The sequence below is a fragment of the Xiphophorus couchianus genome, chromosome 7, assembly GCF_001444195.1.
Source record: "Xiphophorus couchianus chromosome 7, X_couchianus-1.0, whole genome shotgun sequence".
Taxonomy (NCBI): domain Eukaryota; kingdom Metazoa; phylum Chordata; class Actinopteri; order Cyprinodontiformes; family Poeciliidae; genus Xiphophorus; species Xiphophorus couchianus.
In genome coordinates this window covers 24,365,625-24,389,036 of record NC_040234.1, presented here as the reverse complement: position 1 = coordinate 24,389,036, position 23,412 = coordinate 24,365,625, and the positions used below count along the sequence as shown (strand labels likewise).

Below are 23,412 nucleotides of genomic sequence, written 5' to 3'. Positions count from 1 at the left end.
CCGTGTGCCACTTTCTCTTTTCCTATCCTCAGTCTGCCTCCTGCTCCCATCACTCTCGCCTGCAACTTATCTCATCAGCCTAGATCCTTTGTCTCAGTATTCTACCTCTCAGTAAATAAGCTTTTCTTTCTCGCCCACTACTCGCTGGATCCTCTCATCAACTTTCTCGTCCGTTCCCTGTCATCGTCCTTTCCTACTGCTTTTTGTCTTCTTTCAACACTGCCAACACTGTTACAATTGTAAACTGTGAAAACTCTTCCTCATTTCATGCAATTGGTTTCAAACACTTTGTTGTGCTTCTTTAGTCATAAATTGACTGAATTGACACTTTTAAAAATATTCCAATTTTTATTTTTTAAAAACTGTTTGAACAAGAGGTAGTACTTCAGAAAGACCTGCTTGTTAAACTATTTGTAGGTGACTATTTAAGCACATTAGCTGACATGCTTTTTCTGATTCTGATTCAAGTCTTCAGGAGTTGACTTCAAACGCTTTTGCAATTTTCACCAAAAGCATTCAGCAATCACACTTGCATTTTCCCAGGAAATGCATATTTCTAGTTCACTGTGCTTTCTCAAATGTTTCTCCGCACGCTCAAAACTTGTCTCTGCTTGCATCAAATCTCCACCTGAGCAAATTCTATATAGCATTTGCTCACTTGCAAATTATTTTCTTCTCTCTCTCAACAAAAAAGTACAGTCACCTGGCAACCTCTCAGCTAATAGAATGAAAGTGTTTTGCTGGGTGTGATTGTTTCCTTCAAGTTGGTGTGCCTGTGTGGCTACTGTTGATTATAGCAACCTGCGCTGCCTGCTGGGTGTAGGGAGAAACAAGAACCTCAACTTTCTGCTCTGTGTTACAACTTAGAGATAAGGAGTTTGCCCACACAGTCTGTGAACAATAGCTTTGCACTGACTTACATGACAGACAGTACGTCCGTGTTCTCTTCCTCATTAAATATCCACCAGCAGTGCGGTACTGATCAATCGCTAACAGTGGTTGTTCATCCAACCACGGAAAATGGATCCAGTGAACCAACCGTGTTGCAACTTAGTCACGACATTCTATCTGTCCATCTATCTATCATATAAAATTCGAAACCATTCTTAACTAAAAAACACCATAATCATACCTATTATTTGCTCAAATAGATAGAGCATAAATTTTGAATATAAGCATAACTGAAAATGTGTGATCTCAATTTATAGCTAAAATATACAATACTAAATTATTCTTAACTAAAAAACATCATAATCACACCTGTTATTTGCTCAAATAAACAACTTCAAGAGATTGAAGGGACAATTTCTTGTTTATCTGTTAGTGCAAAGGTAGCAAAGATCAATTGTAACAGAGCCTGTAAAATGTATTTTCTTATAAGCCCCCTTGATAGAGACAGATGGTATGTTTAGGATGTAAATAAGTACTTGCTTTGTTTTAGCCTGATTTTATGTTGTGAATTCCCTAGAAGGTTTACCTTCAGTTATGTTTTGCTTTTGTTCTGAAACACAGACTTCTACCACTTAGTCCTGTTTTTGAATCCACAGAACAATAAGAAGAATGTGGTGAACATTAACTAAAGTGTGAATGGTGTGTTTTTGTTGTGCTACCAGTAATTAATTTCTGTTTCTTTTAGCTCTACATTTTTTAGTCTTTGTCTCCCCCGCCTGTGTCTAAGGCCTGAAGTGACCAGATTCTGACTTTTTTTTTTTTTTTGCCTCAATGCGCCCTGTATGGAAGCCTGTTTCCGCCACTCTGTAAAAAAAAAAAAAAAAATTATCTCATTATAATGAGATAGTATCTCATTATTTTGAGATACTATCTCATTATTTTGAGATACTATCTCATTATAATGAGATAATGATTTCTTCATTCATTATAATGAGATAATGATTTCTTCATTCATTATAATGAGATAATATCTCATTAGAGATACGATCTCATTATAATGAGATAATATCTCATTATAATGAGATAATATCTCATTATAATGAGATAATGATTTCTTCATTCATTATAATGAGATAATATCTCATTATAATGAGATAATATCTCATTATTTTGAGATAGTATCTCATTATAATGAGATACTATCTCATTATAATGAGATACTATCTCATTATAATGAGATACTATCTCATTATTTTGAGATAGTATCTCATTATAATGAGATACTATCTCGTTATAATGAGATACTATCTCATTATAATGAGATAACTTGAGTTGGCCCTATAGCTTGAGATATGCTCAACTTGATAGAAAGAAATGGATATTGACAATATCATTGAGCAATACTTCAGAAGTGGTTTTACTAATCTTGAAATCTTGCGAGTTTTGGAAGAAACCCATAATGTTAAATTAAGTCTCCGGACACTGGAGAGAAGACTGCAAAAGAAGCGCCTTTGGCGTAGAAAAAATAAGACAGATGTTGCAGAAGTGGCCTCTTTTATTGAGCAACAACTAAATGGATCTGGGAGACAGCACGACTACAGGTGGATGCACCAGAAATGTTGGATGGCTGGCATAGTCACAGACAGGGAAACAGTACGTCTTTTGATGCGCCTATTGGATCCCAATGGGGTTGACCTGCGTGCACAAAATCGCTTGAGACGACGCTTATATGTCAGTCGGGGACCAAACTATGTCTGGCACATCGATGGGTACGACAAATTAAAGCCTTATGGGATATGTATTAATGGATGCATAGATGGCTTTTCGAGGAAAATGATCTAGCTAGAAGCTAATAAGACTAATAGTGACCCTCACATTATTGCTGGCTATTTCATTGATGCTGTGATGGAGTATAATGGATTTCCACAAAAGATACGAATGGATCATGGCACAGAGAACACTTATGTGGCAGCGATGCAAAGATTTCTGCACAACACCGAGAATGAAAATGGTTTTGAATCTGTTATTCTCGGTCCGAGTACAAGAAATCAAAGGATAGAACGATGGTGGTGCACTTTAAGAAGTGAATGTGCCCAGTTTTGGATGGACCATTTCGACCAGCTTAAAGCCGATCGCTATTTTGTTGACAGCTTTCTGGACAAATCACTGATCCAGTTTTGCTTCCTACAAACAATACAGGTACTATAAATTTACTTCTTGCTTTCAGCACACAAATTTGAAATAAGTTACAAATAATACAAAAGCATGAATTTGTTTTCTAACAACTATTTTCTTATTTTTTTCCCGTTTTTTTTTTTTATCAAACAGGTGGAGCTGGATCAAGTTGTCCATACATGGAATGACCATCGTATACGATCTACAAATAATCCTCGGGCTCCTCCTGGTCGTCCCACATTAATGCATGGTGTTCCCAACCTGTACGGGGTTCCAAACTTTTTACAGTCTGCTAATCTAACAAAGCTGGAAATATGTATAGAAGAATGTCGTTTCAAGGACTTTCCCTGTGATGTTGATGTATTTCACTTATGCACTGAACTCATGACTGAGCACAGACTGGTAATGACAGATGATGTGTATGAAATTACTAATCTTTATGTAAGACTCCGTCAAATGATCAGTGACGGGCTGAGGGAATAGTTTCTCTAAATCACCCAGGTCCACAAAACATCTAACAAGTCAGATATTATCTATATGTCCTGTGTAAACACTGATTGTAAAACTAAAAGGCATGACTGAGTTACAATTTGTTTCCATGGTTTACCTAAAAAGACTAAAGATTTTAGTTTCCTTCAATGTTGTGGTCAAGGTCAATTTATTAATTTCTATGTGTTTAATCTTATTTATTAATGGAAAATACTAGCCTCCTGTTCAAAACAGTACTAAATAGTACCAACATTTGCAGGCTCTCTGTTTTCTTAGCCTTACTTGTTCAGGGAAACTGTTGATATATGGACAGGAGTATTACATGTAGAAGCAATGTTTTAATCATGTTATTAGTAACAGATAACCAATATGCTATTGTTTGCAGTTGGTATTAATTTGATAAGAGTACAAATGTTGTCCTTACTCTTGACATATACATGTTTTTCAGTATTATGGCCAATCAATTTATTTACAGTGCAACAGCAAATCATAAACAGACTCTAAACTTTATTCAAAATGTATTTATTTTGTATTCTGTCAACAAAGAACAATCCATTACTTTGTCATCCCCAAAAATAAATCACAAATGCTTAAAAAAAAACTTGCCTTGGTGTATAGTGCATTTAATAAGTTTAAGATAAAGAAATTTACCAAGTTGTGTCCAGTAAAACAAAAAGACTCTTTTCATAACCTTCCACAAAAGAAATTCAATGTGCAAAAAAGAAAAAGAAATTAGAAAACGATTTTATTATGAATATGGATGCAATGTAACAAGTACAACTGTCAACATAGTTGTGTCTCATAAAAAGATACAATAACAATAAACAGTTCCTATTTTTGTTTATTTTGGCTGTGAACTTCTAAATACTTCCTACAGTAATGTTCACTTTACCTTTTATGATTTATTATGTCAGCTAACAATTAACATGTTAATTATGGCATAACAAAAGTCAGCTACATTTTGTTGTATGGCATCATGGCTTTCCAGAGATAGAATTTTGACTGCTCCCCTGACAGTTAACAGATATGCAGAACTTGTGCATGTGTGGTAGAATATCTCCCTTGTTGAGTTTTGACAACCTACCCTTAAACAAACCAACAGCTGTGCTGCACAAACCAACATTTACCTATCACAAACAGTTGATCCCGTTTTATTACATCTGGAGAAAGTTTGGAAATTACTCAGGTAAAAAGTTATCTCTAAAACCTTAAACCCTGACAAGGAAATTTTGGGGAAAATCCTTAAAACATCTACTTAGATCTTGATAGGCAACTTGTTACTTTAAATAGCCACCTTAAGTCCTTTTTTTTCTGAGTTCCACAACCATGGAACTCCACCCTCTACCTCCACCACTTTCAAAACTAAATAATGTCCATGACCCATACATTAGACTCCAAAACCTTGTTCATTTCAGCACTGAAATCTGGATAGCTATCATAATAGATTGACAGCTCAAGGACACAGCCACATGTGTGAGCCACAGGTCTTCTGAGAAACCCTTGAATCTTTGTGAAATCAATAAGAATGTTCTTATCCAGGAACAGGTCTGAACCTGTGCAGAACCTTAGAAACAAGGACAGATGCTGCAAATCTGCATTCCTGATATACGTGCTAACGTACTTTTGAATGTCCTTCTGATGGACATTCATTTCCTCAGGAAAGACAATGGACTTCAAAACTTTTCTTGCATTTGGTTGCAAGTTTTCACACACTGAAGAAAGGTCCTGGAAGCTGTTCCCGATGATACTGAGTGTTTTGGCCCACTGTTCAATAACATAAGCAGGCTCTTGGACAAGTGTTTTGTGTGCAAGCTCCTGGAGGATTTCGTTTACATTGCTGGCAGTGGGCATTCGTCTGCAACTGCGGTTATCAAGAATCTCTATCAATTCCTCTTTGTCAACACTGCTGAAGTCTGACTGCCATGACTGAAACACAAAGCGCTCAGATTCAGACATGCACTTAAGGAAATTCTCCACCACCTCACTTTTAACCTGTCCAAAGGCTGCTTGCTCTAGTATGACAGGTGCAATCTTCATAGGAAGATATTTCTCTCTTGTCCATCCAAAAGCAATTATTCGGCCTACACTCTCCCACTGCTGCTGTCCATAATCATGTCTCAGAAAAGGCACTTTATAAGTGTTTCCTGTAGTACACTGGTCATAGAAATCTTTCCAGAATTCAGAAAGACAGTCTCTAACGACTCCTCCGTCATCATAACCCATCTCAGGTGTTCCATCTGGCAGTACAAGCTGGATTTTGAAATCTTTATCTAAAAGTCCGTCATCACAGAAATGTGCTATGAGCTCAGGAAGTACCTGTCCTCTGTGAACTATCAGTATCTTCTTCACTGCCTTGGAGGATGATGTGGATTGAGGGGATATTGGCAAAGTATCATCCAAAATCTGTGGCTCACTGTCAGAAAACGGTCCTAGAAACACTATGTTACTGCTATCCAAATCCTCCTCCCTAAGCTCTGTAGAATGAAGTGAAAAGTTAATATTCTCATGATTTGTTATGTTTCCAACAAATAGGAAGTCAGAAGTTACTTCTGTGGATATTGTAGATTGGCTGGTCACTGCAACATTTACAGCAGATGAAGAGGAGGGCTGACTCGGAGAACTGTCTTGATCCTGAAAAAATGATGAAGACAAAACTTCATCTTGACTGACTGACTGGTTAGCCTTCTTTTTATGGGTGGTCAGGTAAAACCTGAGAATAGTCAGTTTTGTAACATGAAACATTTGTCCAACAGTGATTTTGTCATCAATTGCCACTTCCTGATAATCTTTTAGATCCATTTCAAAATCTGCTATGGACCCTTCTCTATTTCTTCCATTTGGAAAGAAGAGGCCAATAGCCATCTGGATTATCTCACTTTTTTTAGCATCCTTTGATACATCGACCTTCCTTGTTCCACCACCTCTTCTTGCGCTTACTTGTTTAAAAGCCTGTTGTTCTTCATCATAAAGCAGCCAGCCTATTTCTATTTTTCTCTTTGACTTCAGAGCATTCTTCTTTACAGTTGTTTCAGATTGCTCTTCTTTTTCCATACCACAGCCATCTTCATGAGCAGTTTTTCTTTTACCCAGCTTTGATTTCAGGCGCTCAAACAGTTTTGATTTGCGACGGCTTGGGGGGCCATTTTCCTTCCTTCTACAGTATCCTGATAGGGCTATGCGGTCTCCATATGATGGCAAATAATTCTTTAGCTCTTCATCTGTCATGAGCTGGATGATGTTGGTATCAATCTAAACAAGGACAATAAAAAATAATTTCTTTAAAACTACAAAAATGGAACTAGAATTGCATGCAAATTATTTGAATTAAATTAGATAACATTGCTAGACACATGCTTTAAAAAAAACTGTAGTTTTTGAAATACTGATTTAGTACCTTCTCTCTCAGCATGGTCTCGATAGTTTCCTCTGGAATATTCCTTTGCCTCAGGAAATCACTCAGGTCATCCATTCTGTGATCATACACTGGAAGAGAAGATACACAAGACCATCATCATATGTTTCCAATAAAATGTAAAGCAAGTCATACTACAAATTATAATTTTACCTAAAAAACTAATCATAATATAGTCATTCATAATGCCATCCCTCCATCCATCCATTTTCTAACACCCTTGTCCCTAATGGGGTCGGGAGGTGCTGGTGCCTATCTCTAGCTAACGTTCCGGGCAAGAGGCAGGGTCACCCTGGACAGGTTGCCAGTCTGTCGCAGGGCAACACAGATACAGACAGGACAAACAACCATGCACACACACACTCACACCTAAGGAGAATTTAGAGAGACCAATTAACCTAACAGTCATGTTTTAGGACTGTGGGAGGAAGCCAGAGTACCCAGAGAGAATCCACCATGCACAGAGAGAACATGCAAACTCCATTCAGAAAGACCCTGGACTGGGACATTCATAATGTCTTTAAGCACTATGTTTTTTCATCAAATGATTTTACTAAGGCTAAACTCAAACTATTTCAACGTCACAAATAAATTCTTTCACAAAAAATATTTAGCATCTTTTAAACTTTTGTTTTATAATAACTATTACCACAGTTATTTCATGCCAAATTGATGACTTTATACTATGCTAGCGTACAGACAAATGTATGCATATACAGTAGTTTTACTTTTAAAATGGACACATCTTGAGAAACCTCTTTAAATTCACAGAAAAGATAAGAAAGTATTTATTGGTAGTAACAATACATTTTCTACTGCTAATCTTTAGCAGAAAATTAAGCCATCTGTGAAGCATAGAGGTCTTTCAATAGAGAACTGGAGAAACACGCTATGGCAGAGAACTCACATATACCTCTTGTGTGATCAGACAAGGCCAGTGAAACTGCAGGTGCTCCACACCATCAAGTCTTCTGTCTTTCTGAAACAACCTGCACTGTACAAAAGCAAGCACATTTGGTTTTGATGGTTACTTGAACTTACTGATTAAATCAATAAAAAAGATTTGAAGACATACAAATATATATATATATATATACACTGCTAAAAAAAAATAAAGGGAACACTTAAACAGGTGTTTAACACTTAAAGTGTTCCCTTTATTTTTTTGAGCAGTATATATACTGTATATAGCCTATTTACATTTCTTTGCTTGGGGTGCAGTTAAATAAATTATTTAGAATTTAATATTAATAAAAGAGAGAGAGACACAGAGAGAACGTGACATAAAATGCCATGACATATTTTAGTTTAACTTTAAAAAATATATATACATAGGCTTAGAGGTATTGTTTTGGTGTCGCAGTGGTTTGGGAGCGAGATGCAGCATCTACGAACTACTCACAAGTTATTACACCACGATTTTGTGGTAGACTGAACATGTGTCATTACAGCAAATAAACGTACCACGTAATCCTTCGATATTAACTACAGTTACCGGAAAGTCAGTTGTGGACTGACGAAGTAAAGAAACAGAAAACGTTAGCTTCAAAGATATGAATGCATCTTCTTAAGCTATCTTCAAAAATAGCTACCGTCGTCAGTATGCCAAATTGATGGCTTTATACTATGCTAGCTTGTAAGCTAGCATAGTATAAAGCCATCAATTTAACTTAAATTAACAAAACCACATTTCTTACCGTTGTGAACAGCTATGTTTAGCTGGGTGCTTGCAGGCGGCAGGCGCGACTGACGGTACAGTCAAACCGCTACAGGTGGACTGAACCAATTCGAAATGGGGCTTCAACCTCCACAGTCTCCAAATGTCCTGAGCCTGTGTAGACTATCTCATTATAATGAGATAGTAACTCAAAATAATGAGTTACTATCTCATTATAATGAGATAGTAACTCAAAATAATGAGATAGTAACTCAAAATAATGAGATACTATCTCATTATAATGAGATAGGATCTCATTATAATGCGATAGTAACTCAAAATAATGAGATAGTATCTCATTATAATGAGATAATTATTATTTTTTTTTTTTTACATTGTGGCGGAAACGGGCTTCCATAGCCCTGTATCTGATCTTTTCATGACAGTCAGAAAAACACAGATTGGATTCTTTTGAATGCGATCCAGGCCACTTTGACATGTGTTCATAAATCCAATACTTACCTGATCTTTTCAAATGTGAGCTGAGTAAGTACGACCAGGTCACATTCATCAGACCTGAACTTCAATGATACTCGACAAACATCACTATTCTGCATCCTGATATGCGCAAGTGAGAAGAAAATCAACAACCATAGCTTACGATAATGATGATTAAGTTGTTAATGAGCTGGCTCTGGTTGGACAACAACTTTAAAATCGTAAGATATAACCACTTACTTCTGCAAACACTGAGCACTACTTTTTTTATGGCGGTTATCAAAACCCTGCGACCCTCTCTATATGTGATGTTATTGCGCCCTCTACTGTGCATGCATGTCACTTTCAGGTTGCTTGCAGTTCACACAGGAGATCCCATACAAGTCGCATATATTTTGAAATGTGGACAACTACACACACAAAAAAATCGAATTTCACAAAAAAAAAATTGGAATTGAGCATTGAGGCCTGCAGTGAGAACATAGCCAAACTCAAGAGTGGATTTTCCCTCCCAAACAGTTGTTTTTCTAAAGGCATGTCCCAACTGCCTTCGTTAAATCAAGTAGCAATAGCAGGAAGCAAGTTTCCTGAGTTAATCTTGCTTCTGTTTCCTGTACTGTCTGCATAATCTACAATCACAATCTTGAAAGATACACACACAAACACATGAGAATCTTGGGCTGAACAACAAATGTTCACCATGTTTTTAGCAAAATCTAAATTTCTCTCTTGTGTCAACAAGATTTTGTTTAAAGTGCTAAAAAGACTTTAAATTAATGTCATTAGATTTATGCAACAATATAGTGAAGAGCCAAACACTAAATGGCAAAGAAAAAGCACATTGACATCCTTGCACAAAGAAGTGTTTGTATAAAATCTTTGTCATCTTGAGGAAAGTTCTGTTTGGTTGCTCCACGTTTTGTAAAGTTTGTGTAATTTATATTGAAGAATTCTCCCCCTTGTGTTAAGGAAGTCACAGCAGGGTTCTCTGGAGAGGACATTTCTGATCCAACTCCACGATGTCTGCTTTAAGATGAATTTTATCTATCCTGATCTTGTCACTTTCCTTCTCAATAAAACCTCTTTCCTCTTTATTTGGCTTAAGATTTAAACATTTGTCCAAAATATCAAAGACCTCAACTATAACCACCTGTCCATGAAAACAGGCGGTTATAGTTGAGCTTTGTTTACAATGTTCTAATTATGTTCAACCACTGAATGCCACTGCATAAAACAAAACCTTATGTTTGTAATTTTTGCATGTAGCTCTTCATTTAAAGCAGTCCCCAGTCAATATTAAAGTGCAGATTTATCCTCCATAGATGCTATGATTTAGTCCAGGGTGTGCTCCTTATTAGCATATAAACATGACAGTATGTTTACAGGATAACAGATATACATAACATCTTAACTGGTTTAGAATGATGGCATTTTGCTCTCTTTTGTATGTATTACCCTACTCTAAGGGACTGTAGTAGTTTTCCTAAACATATTCACATATTTTTCTCATATGTGACTATGTTTTCCTGACAGCTCAGTTCACAGGGTGGTTCCTTCACATTCTTTGACTTGTGATTGAAAGATAGCAACTATTGATGTTGGATTTGCAGTTCTTAAGTGCAGGTTGTACAAAGGGAATCAATATAGCTATCAGATTTATGCCATCTATAACATAATTATTTTATTAGTATTCTACAAATCAGCGAAGTTAGAACATGGTGGATTCATAGTTTCAGTACAAAGATAGCCTTTTACAAGGAGTCTTCACAATATTGCCACAGAGACAAGCCTTTCTTTTTGTAACTGTATAAATAGGCAACAATATATACTCACAAGCCACTGTATCAGTTAGACTTTGGCAGATGTCCTTTGGGATCAAAGGTATTTTTGAACTGCATTTGAATAAAATTCTTCACAGCATAGCTTGAACATGATTTTATAAAAAATTCTTCAGAGATGTTGATAAGATTAGTCATGATAACAACTGTACTGTGGAGGCCAGTGAACTTGTTACAGATAGATAGATAGATAGATAGATAGATAGATAGATAGATAGATAGATAGATAGATAGATAGATAGATAGATAGATAGATAGATAGATAGATAGATAGATAGATAGATAGATATTTATTGTCATTGTCACAAGAACAACGAAATTTAAAAGGTGCCATCAGTCAGTGCATATGCTTAAAAACAAAAAATAACTGTCTCACAATTCACACACAATGTAAGAATTAACAAATAACTGGAACCCCCCCCCCCCAAAAAAAACTAATAAATAAGAACAGCCACATTCTCACATACATCATTCATGATGATTAATGGTTGTTTTTGATTGCATTTAGTTTTTTTATTGCTATCGGGTAGAAACTGTCTCTGAGACGGTTGGTTCTTGTTCTGGTTGCTCTGTATCTTCTGCGTGAAGGCAGCAGTGTGAACAGAGAATGTCCAGGGTGAGAAGTGTCCTTTGTGATGTGTTGTGCTTTTCTTAGACAGCGGTCGCTGTGCAGGTCCTCCAGTGAGGGGAGAGGGCAGCCAATGATTTTTTTGGGCTGTATTCACAACCCTTTGGAGAGCTTTCCTTTGAGCTGTAGTGCTGCTGTTATACCAGACGCAGATACAGTAGGTCAGTATGCTCTCTATGGAGCACTTGTAGAAGGACACCAGCAGCTTCTCCTTGATGTTGTTCCTCCTGAGAACCCTCAGGAAGTACAGTCTTTGCTGGGCCTTTTTTATCAGCTCGAAAGTGTTCATGTTCCATGTGAGGCCCTGCTCAATGTGGACCCCCAGGAAACGGAAATCAGCTACCCTCTCCACACATTTTCCCCCAATGGTTAGTGGTGTAATGTCTGTTTTATTCCTCCTGTAATCTATTATGAGTTCTTTTGTCTTTGAGTTGTTGAGGAGCAGATTGTTCTCCCTGCACCACTGCAACAACCGCTCCACCTCACCCCTGTAGGCGGACTCGTCGCCTCCTGAGATGAGCCCCACCACTGTGGTGTCATCAGCAAACTTGATGATGGTGTTGCTGTGGTGGGCAGAGGTGCAGTCATATGTGTACAGACAATAGAGCAGGGGGCTCAGCACACAGCCCTGTGGAGAGCCAGTACTAAGGCTGAGGGCAGTGGATGTATGTTTTCCCACCCTAACTCTCTGCTGTCGGTTGGTCAGTAAGCTCAGAATCCACATGCAGGTGGAGTGAGGGAGGCCCAGGTCCCCCAATTTGTCCACCAGTCTGTGAGGGAGGATGGTATTAAAAGCAGAGCTGTAGTCCACAAAGAGCATCCACACATAGCTCCCCTGCTGCTCCAGATGTGACAGAGCAGCATGGAGGGCTGTGATCACAGCGTCCTCTGTGGATCTGTTGGCTCTGTAGACGAACTGGTGGTGGTCAAAGCCAGGAGGGAGAAGTGCTGTGATGTGACCCCGGACCAGTTTTTCAAAACACTTTGTCACCACAGGGGTTAGTGCCACTGGCCGGTAGTCGTTGAGGCAAGAGATGTGAGGTTTCTTGGGTATGGGGACTATGGTGGAAGATTTCAGGCAGAATGGGACTGTAGACAGGGCTAGGGACTGGTTGAAGATCCTGGTGAAGACTCCAGCTAGCTGATCGGCACAGTCTTTCAGGACATGTCCAGGCAAAGTAACTAGTTTAAGATAACTTGAGCTTAGTGTCAGGGTGCATTATCCTGCTAGCCTTTGTCCATTCAATTCAGTTTATTTATATAGCATCAATTTGCAACAAGTCATCTTGAAGAATTAGGTCATGCCCCAAATGGAGGCTGGATTAGGAACAATCTTATCAAATGATTCTTTAAAAAGTTATATATGGTGGCGCAGGGGGTTAGCACACCCCACGTTTGGAGGCCTTAGTCTTCGACGCGGACATCTCGGTTTCAACTCCCGGTCCCGGCGACCTTTGCCGCATGTCTCCCCCCCTCTCCTCGCCCTCTTTCCTGTCTGCCTACTGTCACAAAAAATAGAAGCCACTAGCGCCGCAAAAACTCTTCGGAGAAAAAAATGGAAATAAAAAAAAGTTATATATAAAGTGCAGTGACGTGCAGTGCAGGTCATAGCTGGTGAGACACTGACTTAATCATAATCAAATTTACAAATATAGAACCCCTGCATGTTATTGTTTATATACGGAAATTTCGCGCATGGAGGCAAAAAGACTATTCTTTTACATGTCATCCAAAGCCGTTCTGCCGTGGCAGAACAATTCCGTTAACTCAATGAAACTTGGAAATATAGGTAATATTAATTTAGTGCTATGCTCCAGTGCAAAAGGAAAAACCGAAGTACAACTCAAAACCACTTTTTTCTCGCTCTCTGTATTGGTCAAGCTACGCACAGACTCGTTGCCACAGCAACTGACAACAACGCCACTTTATGTTTCAGGATTCAACACCAAGAAACACTCAAAAATTTCCCACACACAGAACAAAACATTCAGTCTGTTGCAGTAGTATTTCATTAATAAACTAAACAAAACAATTTTATTGCCGTCTTACCTTTACTTATAAATGAAGTCCATGAGCTGCTCATTCTGCACAAAAATATCAGTTCATCCAAAGCCAAGTCTATCCTCGATACAAGTTGAGAAAAGATGGTTAGGAAAGCGGAAAAGGCTGTTTCTAGCAGGAAAGCCTCTTTCTTTCCATTTGAAAAGAGCGGTGCTGTTCTGTCTCACAGTTTGAAGCAGACCTTTCAGCTCCGGTGTTAGTCTTCCTCTGGTATTCAGGTTCAGTTTATTCACTCACACAATTTAATAAATTCCACAATGAGCTTAAAACATACTGTTTCACTAGAAAATACAGATCACAGATCAACACAGACCATAACTGCAAAATTATAGTGAGTGAATCAGGTCTCCAAAGAAGCTATTTAAAGCTTATAGAGTGAGCCTGTGAACATAAAATTCCATACATTTTTATTATGCAAGTATTTTTAAAAAAAACACAATAAAATGCACATTATTCATACCTCATACCATCCCTGTACAACGCAGATTATGTTACCTCAGAACAGTCAAATACAAGTTGTACAAGTGATCACAAATACCGTATTTTCCAGACTATAGAGCGCACCTTACTACAAGCCGCACCTACAAAGTTTTTGAAAAAAAACTGGAAACGTACATACATAAGCCTCACCGGCAGGGTTGCCATCCATCCCGTATAAGGAATCGTCTCGTATTTGGCTGTTAAATGTTATGGTTGTCTATAGCAGGTTTTTTCCTTATTTTTCAAATTGGATGGGTCCCTCATTGGAATTATTAAAAAGAAAAAATAATAATTTATATATACATATATATATATATATATATATATATATATATATACCTGTGTAAGACAGACTGTTTGTGTTAGCTATGTCAGACATATGATACATTTTGGTGAACACAAATGATTTTTTAACTTACCTTCGAAGTCTTTTATGAAGCTTGACACATACAGCTTAAATCCTTTGTTGGAGCTTTTGAGGGCATCTGAATAATTCTATTGTGCTGCTATCTATGTAAAGTGCTTTTCTTTTAGCATTGCTAGTATTCTTATGAACTTTCTTGTTGTTCTGAGAAGGTTGGAGCTAATATATGCTTCCATTCCACATTCTGATGTTAATCATTACAATGTTGTGGATGTATTTCATTACCACTTTAAATGATTGAAATATATTTTTATTACCACATATAAGCTAATTTATCTACTTTTATTGATGTATTGGTGATATTAAACTGTGATAACTTGAATAATGTTGTACAACATGGAAAAATTTGAGATGACTAAAGATCCCTTTAAGTTGTAGTTTTAAGCTAATAGATATTAGCATACTGGATTTTAAGCTGGTGTACTCTGGCCTTGTTCTAGGTCAAGTTTTTTGTTATGGAGCATTGCTTGGCCTGTAGTGCTGCAGAGACAACATGATCACCTTTCCAGAACTGGATGGCGAGCCTCAGCCCAAAGACCCTAAAATACCAGTAGATTGTGGCCCGACTGGTCACCAACAGTGAGTCTTTGAATGAACAAAGGGGTTGCACCAACTAGTCGACTATTTGATTGTGTGGTCTCCAATGACTGGGCAGCGGTGTGATTTAAAGCTGCATTAGCTTCTTTCCAAATGCGTTGGCATTTACAGATGTGGTGTTGAGCCGAAATGAGGGCATTCCGAGGCTGATAACACTCAAATGGAGATAGGCCAGAAGTGGAGGAAATGTGGCAGCTATGGGCATACTCTACCCAAGGCAGATGGGAGGACCATGATGAGGGGGTTGGAGGAGCACAGACAACAAAGCATAGATTCCATCTCCTGATTCATGCCTCGGTTTGCCCATTGGTCTGAGGGGGAAACCAGAAGACAAAGACACTTTGGCAACAAGTGCACCACAAAAATCCTTCCACACCCTGAAGATGAACTGGGGCCCTCTGTCAGACAAGATTTCTGTAGGAATCCCATGGAGTCTGAAAATATGTTTAATAAGCAAAAGAGCTTTTTCTGTAGCAGTTGGCAATTTTCTAAGGGGCACAAGGTGACAGGCCTTGAAGAAACAATCAACGATGGTAAGTATGACCGTGAACCCCTTAGAAGGAGGCAGGCCGGTAACAAAATTGAGAGCAATATGGGACCAAGGATGTATAGGAACAGGTAAGGGCTGCAAGAGACCACTGGGAGGTTGATGGTGAGACTTGTTCTTAGCACAGGTGGGACAGGCTGAAACATATTCCCTCACATCCTTATGAAGGGATGGCCACCAGAATTAGCGTCTGGTTAATGATGTGGTCAGACTGGTGCCAGGGTGGCCAGAAAAACAAGAAGCATGGGCCCGATGGATTAAACGGGAAAAAACAGAAAGAGGAACATAAGTTTGGTCCGGAGGACCGGTACCTGGATCAGGATCAGACTGCTGAGCTTTGATGGCATGGTCAGAGATGTCCTAGGAAACCGTACCCCATGATACATGAACGTGGAACTATAATGTCTATAAGAGGATCATCGTCGTCAGAGGAGAATTGTCGAGAGAGAGCATCTGGTTTCACATTCTTTGAGCCGGGCCTGTAAGAAATGATCAAATTGAATCTTGAAAAGAAAAGAGACCATCTCGACTGATGAGGATGCAACCGTTTGGCCGTCTGCAGGTAGGACAAGTTCTTGTGGTCTGTCCATACCACAATCGCTCAGCCCCCTCCAACCAGTGGTGCCACTTTTCAAAAGCCATCTTAATAACAACTCATGGGTCTGGGTGGATCAGGACCGGGGCGTTAGCAAATTTCTCTTTCAGAGCTGAGAAAGCTTCTTCTGCTTCTGGGGTCCATGAGAACTGGATCTTGGTGGATGTGAGACTAGTCATGGGGGCTGCAGTTTGATTGTAATTACGGATAAACCTCCAATAAAAAATTAGCAAACCCCAAAAACCGTTGTAGGTGTTCACGAGAGGACGAGGTCAGACAATCCAGTACTGCTCAAATTCTCCCAGGATCTGGCATCACCATCCCACTCTCGCTGAACCCCAGGAACGAGATGAAAGGTACATGAAACTCCCACTTCTCCGCTTTAACGTACAAACTATTTTCTAGAAAGTGCTGTAGGACCAATCTGACATGCTGTTTGTGTTCGTCATGGTCTTAGAGAAGATCAAGATGTCGTCGAGGTAAACAAACATAAACTGGTCCATAAAATCACGCATAACGTCATTGATAAGTGATTAGAAAACAGCCAGGGCATTCGTCAGACAGAAGGGCATGACCAGATATTCAAAATGGCCCAACAGGGTTTTGAATGCGGCTTTCCACTCATCACCTTCACAGATGCACACAATATGCCCATAGCAAGTCAGTCATTGCCTCCATGCATTGCATGGCAGGCACCTATTATTCTACACCCAATAGAATGTCTCTTTAATATTATTAATTTTTCTTCCGTGACCATTAATGCGGCTCGTACCGCTGCGTGCCAACCCACAAATGTGGTATCAAAACGTGCGGAAAATTCCCGGCATTGGAGCGATTACTTGTGGTGGGATTCAGGGTCACCATGGCGATATAATTCGCAAAAAACAACGGTCATGACATTGACGCATGCCTGCTCCGGTAAAATATTTTCAAAATGTATCTAGGGCTTACGGTTTTCTGTCAAGGTGCTTCAGAGCAAAGTCATGCGACAGGATTTTTCACGCTCACTCAAGCTCTCACCCATGTATTTCCATATATTTCTCAAAAATTTCAGGCCTTGGCACACACCTTCTTTCTCTCATCGCTGCTAATACTGTGAGTGAGGTAGAGATATGAATCGCGGGACTATCAGAGACGACAAATAGCCCTCTCATACGCTTCAAATGGTTTTCGAATATGTATTACGGTTCCCGAACGGGAAAGAGTTGTTTGGAATGCTTTTTTCAGTCAAACTGGCTGGCTCAAACAGAGAATTGTCTCCCCCTGCATGTCTCACTCACAGCTGACAGTTGGCAGAGAGGATTATTTACCATAGCAACGGAACACAGGAGGCTATTGGCTGCTGGTTAGGACTACAAATACGCATCACTGTAGTTCTATCTATGGTGGAACACTCAGTTGAAACAGAGGGCTGAGCTGGCCTATAGTACTACTTGCTGCTATGGGCTGCATATAACTGATTTAACTCAGTAATTGTTACACATGGGATTAGTTTGGAACTTTAAAATGAAGCAAACTGAAAATTTCAAAATAAAAGCCTTGAATATTTTTACATCAGGTAATTGCTCTTTTGAGCATTATATAACTGATTTAACCCAATGACTATTAGACATGGGATTAGTTTGGCCCTTTGAAATTAAGCTTAACAAAAATTTCAAAATTAAAGCCTTGACAAATTTTACATCATGTAATTGCTCTTTTTGGCTTTATGTGACTTTTTTATCCAAAGCACTGTTACACAATGGAATAGTGTGGGCATTTAATATGAAGCTTACTGCAAATTTCAAAATAAAAGCCTCAATATGCCACTCAGATTAGTGCACCGCCATAGGCGGTGCAATAATATTATTCTGCATTATCTTTTTCTCTCAGGTTAGGGTCATTAGCATTAGCATTTTAGCTTAAATAAGCTATTAGCTATTTATTTTACTTATTAGCCGTGTTTAATATACTGAATGGAGTGAGTCAATTATAGAAAACATTCTAGTGATGTCCCACATGGTACTGACAGCAATCACGCTAACATTAGCATTTTTGCTAATTTTAGCTGATACACTTACTTTATCATACTGAATGGTGCAAGTACATGTTAGTCAACAATCTTGTCATTTTCCTCATGCAATACATTGCAGCTTTCTTTAGCATTGATGCTAATTTCTAGCATCAGAACGCTGGGTCCAAACCGACGGGCACACTTTTGCAGGCCCAGGTTAAATTTCTTCAGGAATTTTTTAGTTCTTAACTGTGATCTGATTAAAACACTTATAACTAATACATGGTCTGAGAGAACCGTCTTTCTTAGATACAAAAAAATCCGGCCCCTAACGGAGACACGGAGGGACGAATAATGCCTGCAGCCCGGGACTTATTAATATATTTTAGTATGCTCTCCCTCTACAGTACAGCTTAGATATATTATATAGCCAACTGGAGGGAAGCGGAGCACTTGGAAGAAGATCAATAGCGAAGTCATAAGGGCGGTGGGAGGGAAGTGAGAGTGCTTTATTTTTTTTATATACCAATTTCAAGTCATGATATTTGTGGGGAATTTTGGACAGATCCTGGGTGTCCTCCTCGTCAATGTCAAATTGTGGATTCATCAGGGCCGACAATAGACAGGTAGCGTGTCAGGTTCTGCTCCATGATTCCACTCTTCCCTCATACCAATGAGAAGCGGAGCACCTGCCACACCAGCTTTCCCCTGGCTGAGACAACAGCCAGGACCAAAGAGTCTGTGAAGAGGGAAACACGTAGAAAGTCAAAATCTCACGGTGATTGCCTGAAACCAGAAGTTCAACAGGTTTAGTCTGCTGTGAAATGACAGGCAGAACTCCTCCATCCAGGGCAGAAACTTGGACTGGAGCGAGGAGAGATTGTAGATATATTTAGTTTCTTTACCAGTTCTTCATCGATCAGGTTCTGTTCACATCCTGAACCAATTAGACCCGAGAGATTAACTGACCTTTGATTGATGAAAAGGGATACAGGAAGAGAAAGTCGAGAGATCAAACTGGAACAGCCACCCACCAGGACTCCCGTTATCACTGGTGGGCTCTCCCTTTTATTTGAGCGGGGCAGGCGGCGACGAAATGGCCAGTAAGATCGTAATAGAAGCAGGCACGAGCTTCTAGCCTTCGTTGTCTTTCTGTGGGGGAAATCCTGGTATGACCAATCTGCATGGGTTCCTCGGGAGGAAGCGTGTTCGAGGTGGTTTCCATGGCAACATCAGGTGCAAAATTGTCTGGAAAAACAACGGTTTAAATTCCTTCTTCTCTCGGGACCTCCCTCGAAGTCTATTATCAATCTTAATAGTCAAAGATATTAAGTCCTCCAAATTGGCTGGTTCGTCCCTGCCAGTTCATCCGTAAGAGTCTGAACGAAAGCCTCTTTTAGAGCTTTGTCATTCCAGGTTGAGGGTTACATTCCAGTCTGACAGTTCTGAGACTGTGGATCTCAATTGATCCATCAACTAGCCCTGGAAACTCTGCTGATCCAATAGAGTGTGGAGCATAGCATCGTGACAGGCTAGTAGTTCTGCTGAGCTTAAACCAGGTCTTGTGTGAGGACCTACTGGGTCAATATGGCTTGATGGTTCAGTCATGTTGGATTTGAGTTTCTTAACCCACATGCAGGTTCACACATAAGGCTGGAGGATCTTTGATTCAGTGACTTATTAACAGTAAATCTTTACAATGATATTTTCCAGATTTGCCCTCTGGGATCGGGAGTGACTGGCCAGCTCAGGTTCTGCTTGGGGAAGGGAGAAGTTAGCAGTGAACCGGTTGAGGGATCTTGACAGGGGAATGGAGGGAAAGGCTTACTGTCTCAGTAAGCGGAGGTGGGCACTGAGGGAGAGGCAAGGATCCAGGTAAGTGCAGAGGCTCTGAGATGGTAGCAGGGGGAGAGCGACAGGCTGTGGTGTCTGGTTGGGCAAGGGCCAGTCGCAGATGCGAGCTTGGATGAATGTGGTTCCAGGCTTGATAAAAAACAGCTCATCAGGATCTGAGAGGTGGCAAAACAGGATTAACATAATGACTCATAAAAACAACAGTGACATGAACTTGAGGTTTGGCTCTGACCAACAAGTGGGACCATCGAGCGATGAAAGACTGCTCCGCCGCTTCTTAAGAGTCCAGCAGCTGATTGCTGGAATCAGCTGCAGGTGCGCCAGCCTGCTAGAATTCTCCCATGAAGATCGTCTATACTGAACACTCACACAAAACTGAATCCTAACAGTTCAGTGAATTATAAACTAACAACAGTATTTTAAAGTCTATTATCTGAGCCACAGGGAACCAGTGGGAGGACTTTAGAACTGGGTGATGTGCCTGTCCTATCTTCATGGTTTTAGTGAGAATGCAAGCAGCAGTGTTCTAGATCAACTGGACCATTGATTTGTTAGGCAGGCATCTGAGGACACTGCTGCAGTAACCTATGCAACTGAAGATAAATGCATGGATGAGTTTCTCTAGTTCTTGCTGGGACATTAGTCCCCTAATCCTGGAATCCGTCTTTAGGTGACAGAAGGTTGCTTTTGTAACTGTGTTTATGTGGCTCTGAAGGTTCAGGTCAGATTTTCACTAGTTTCTGATTGGAATAGGTGAAGCTATGTGTTGACTCTTACGAAAGAGGAATAGGGCCATTGGAAAAATAATAATAATAAAACACTTCTGACTTTAATCTCAGAATTCTGAGGAAAAAAGTCAGAATTCGGACTTTACTCAGAATTCTCACTTTAATCTCAGAATTCTAATGTTATCATTTATGGGCACTGGGAGGAGGAACCATCATTCAATGACCACCATGCTAGTTGTGCAGGAGGACAATGAAATATCTGGAGGAACAGGGGTCTTCGAAGATGCCATTTCATTTATTAAACAACAAAAGTTGAGTAAAAGAAGATAGATAGTTTAATGTCTAAAGTATAATGGCTGCAGCTAGCTGTTAGCATGGTTTTAGCTTTCATCGATGGAGGAATTAACATGTCTCGCAATCATACATCGCGCTTTTAATAAAGGGTGTAAACAGTTGTTGTTTGCTGGAATTATCCCTGATGGGGTTGTTTCCTTTTTTTTTATTGTTCATTTATTTGAATGTTTTCAGAGGAAATGAAGCAGAGTCTATATTACAGATATAGTGACCAATATGATTGGCGTGTCAATAACGTTTACTTCAGCAAAAGAGAGAAAGGTTACTCGGTTGTTCTGATCATGAGACGTCCCCACCGTGTAGCTAACACCAACTGATGTGCATTACTATGTTAGTGGTACATGTTGGAAAAAGATGGAATCTGTTTCATAATCACAAAATAATTTTCCTGCACTGTATGACATGTGTCATCTCAAGATGGAAATTTCATCATATACCATTAGCAAATAGTACCGTTATCGTCCAGGTGCGGAAATGTTATAGGCTACGGTTGTAATTCACTAAATCAAAGATCATGTTTAAAGTTATTTGTACAATAAAAAGTCCTGGTTAGGATAATTTCCGCCTTGAACTTTGACCAGAGGGTGATGTGATGTGATATTGTCTGCACAACCAATAGAAATGCAGAATGTTGTGATAGATGGATGGATGTAAATAAATAGGCAAATGAAATAAATAATAAAAATAACAAAATGACCCCATTGTTGTTCCACACAATGTTTCCTTGTATGTGTCATGTGTAATATCTTTCACTATAATTAAACTGCATTTATAAATTAGTGTTAATGCCAATATACTAATCAATCCGGTCTATTATTTTTTAAAGGCGAACTACCTCTCCCACTCAATACAGTAGATTGCTTTTATGTTATTCACAATCAGTATTTTCTTACTGCCATAAGCAGTGAACTGAATGTACATTATTTTGGGTGATCTTATTATTGTTCTGCAATGCATTGAAGAAAATAATTGTTCTGTCTGTTTCATTGACTGTGATGTCATAGCGCTGATGGATGACAAAACTGCCAGATTACATCCTGTCGTGTAAAAAAACTATTTCCAAGCACTGTTCAGGTAAAATCACTCAATCTGGTTTATTCATATATTGTGCACAATACAGAGGGTTGTAGCACAATCAGAAATGAAGCAGGTCTAGATGAAAGCTCTGCCAGGCAGAGACAACACATGAGTTTTATACAAAGGGATAAGGGATCTTAAGCATGGGAAACAGACTGGTTCCATGCAGCTTTGAAAAACAACGTCCAACCTTGTACATGTAACCAAAATAGTTTAACTTGGTGGGAATATACTGGAACTTAGATTAAACATATAGCAATACAACTAGCAAGTGTGACCTTACTTTAATTTTTCCACTACACATCCCCTCTTATGGAGACTGAATTGCTGTCTGCAATTTTTTTCAAAAGCAAACAACCACTCTAAAGAAAAGAAGAACGTCTGCCGAGAGATCCCCTGTAAAAGTGAAAGACAATTCCTACAATGTCAGATTTGGATGCCCTAATCAGACTGAATTACAGACTTTCTTTCTGTACCAAATAAATACTTGCAACTTTAGCACACTGTCATTGGATTATATTGTGCTCATCTCACTTCAAAACTTCATAGGTCAAACAATGTAATTATGCATCTTGTGACAACACTAATTTATGTTGAAATGCGTTAAAATGTTGCCAATGGCAACATTTCACCTGTCCATTGAATTTGATTTCTTGGACTAAAGCTATGTAAGCTTTAAACAAGTCCAAACCTTAAGAGTTTCTAGTATTGCTGCAATTTTTAGGCATAACCCTCTGCCAACATATCAGAAGCAAATGAAGACCTTCTTGCCATAACTCCATAGAGGTGCATAACTTGCTAATGAGGGGATGCAGTATTCTAAATTAGAATACTGCATACCATTCCAGCATTTAGGTGTGCTGGAATGGGGATCCATATTAAAGTTGGAGGACTGTAGCACTGGAGGACTGGATTTGGTCACCCCAAATTAAATTAACATTTTGAAACTACAGAGCATTTCTACAAATATGTATTTCTGCAAATATTTGAAGTTGTTATGCTTTTTTGGGAATGCTTAGTGCTATTAAAGTAAAGGGAAGCTGTAATAATCATCACCCATGTGAAGATCCATCACATTTTTTGTTTCAGTTCTGTAATGATTTTAAGCAGCTTT

At 39.1% G+C, this 23,412-nt stretch overlaps 1 protein-coding gene across 2 annotated transcripts; it reads right to left on the bottom strand.

Moving 5' to 3' along the window:
- Nucleotides 1-4,892: 4,892 nt before the first annotated feature.
- On the bottom strand, nt 4,893-8,875 carry LOC114147606 (uncharacterized). 2 transcript variants are annotated; one of them, XM_028022098.1, is made up of 4 exons: nt 8,665-8,875; nt 7,881-7,961; nt 6,950-7,038; nt 4,893-6,804 (listed from the first exon to the last, which is right to left on the bottom strand). In XM_028022098.1, the coding sequence occupies exons 3-4, from the start codon at nt 7,022-7,024 to the stop codon at nt 4,918-4,920; spliced, it is 1,962 nt and encodes a 653-aa protein (XP_027877899.1). In that variant the 5' UTR covers nt 7,025-7,038; nt 7,881-7,961; nt 8,665-8,875; the 3' UTR covers nt 4,893-4,917. The 2 variants fall into 2 exon arrangements, with proteins under 2 accessions (XP_027877899.1, XP_027877898.1); XM_028022097.1 differs by lacking the exon at nt 8,665-8,875 and having other exon boundaries at nt 7,881-8,022.
- Nucleotides 8,876-23,412: the final 14,537 nt, after the last annotated feature.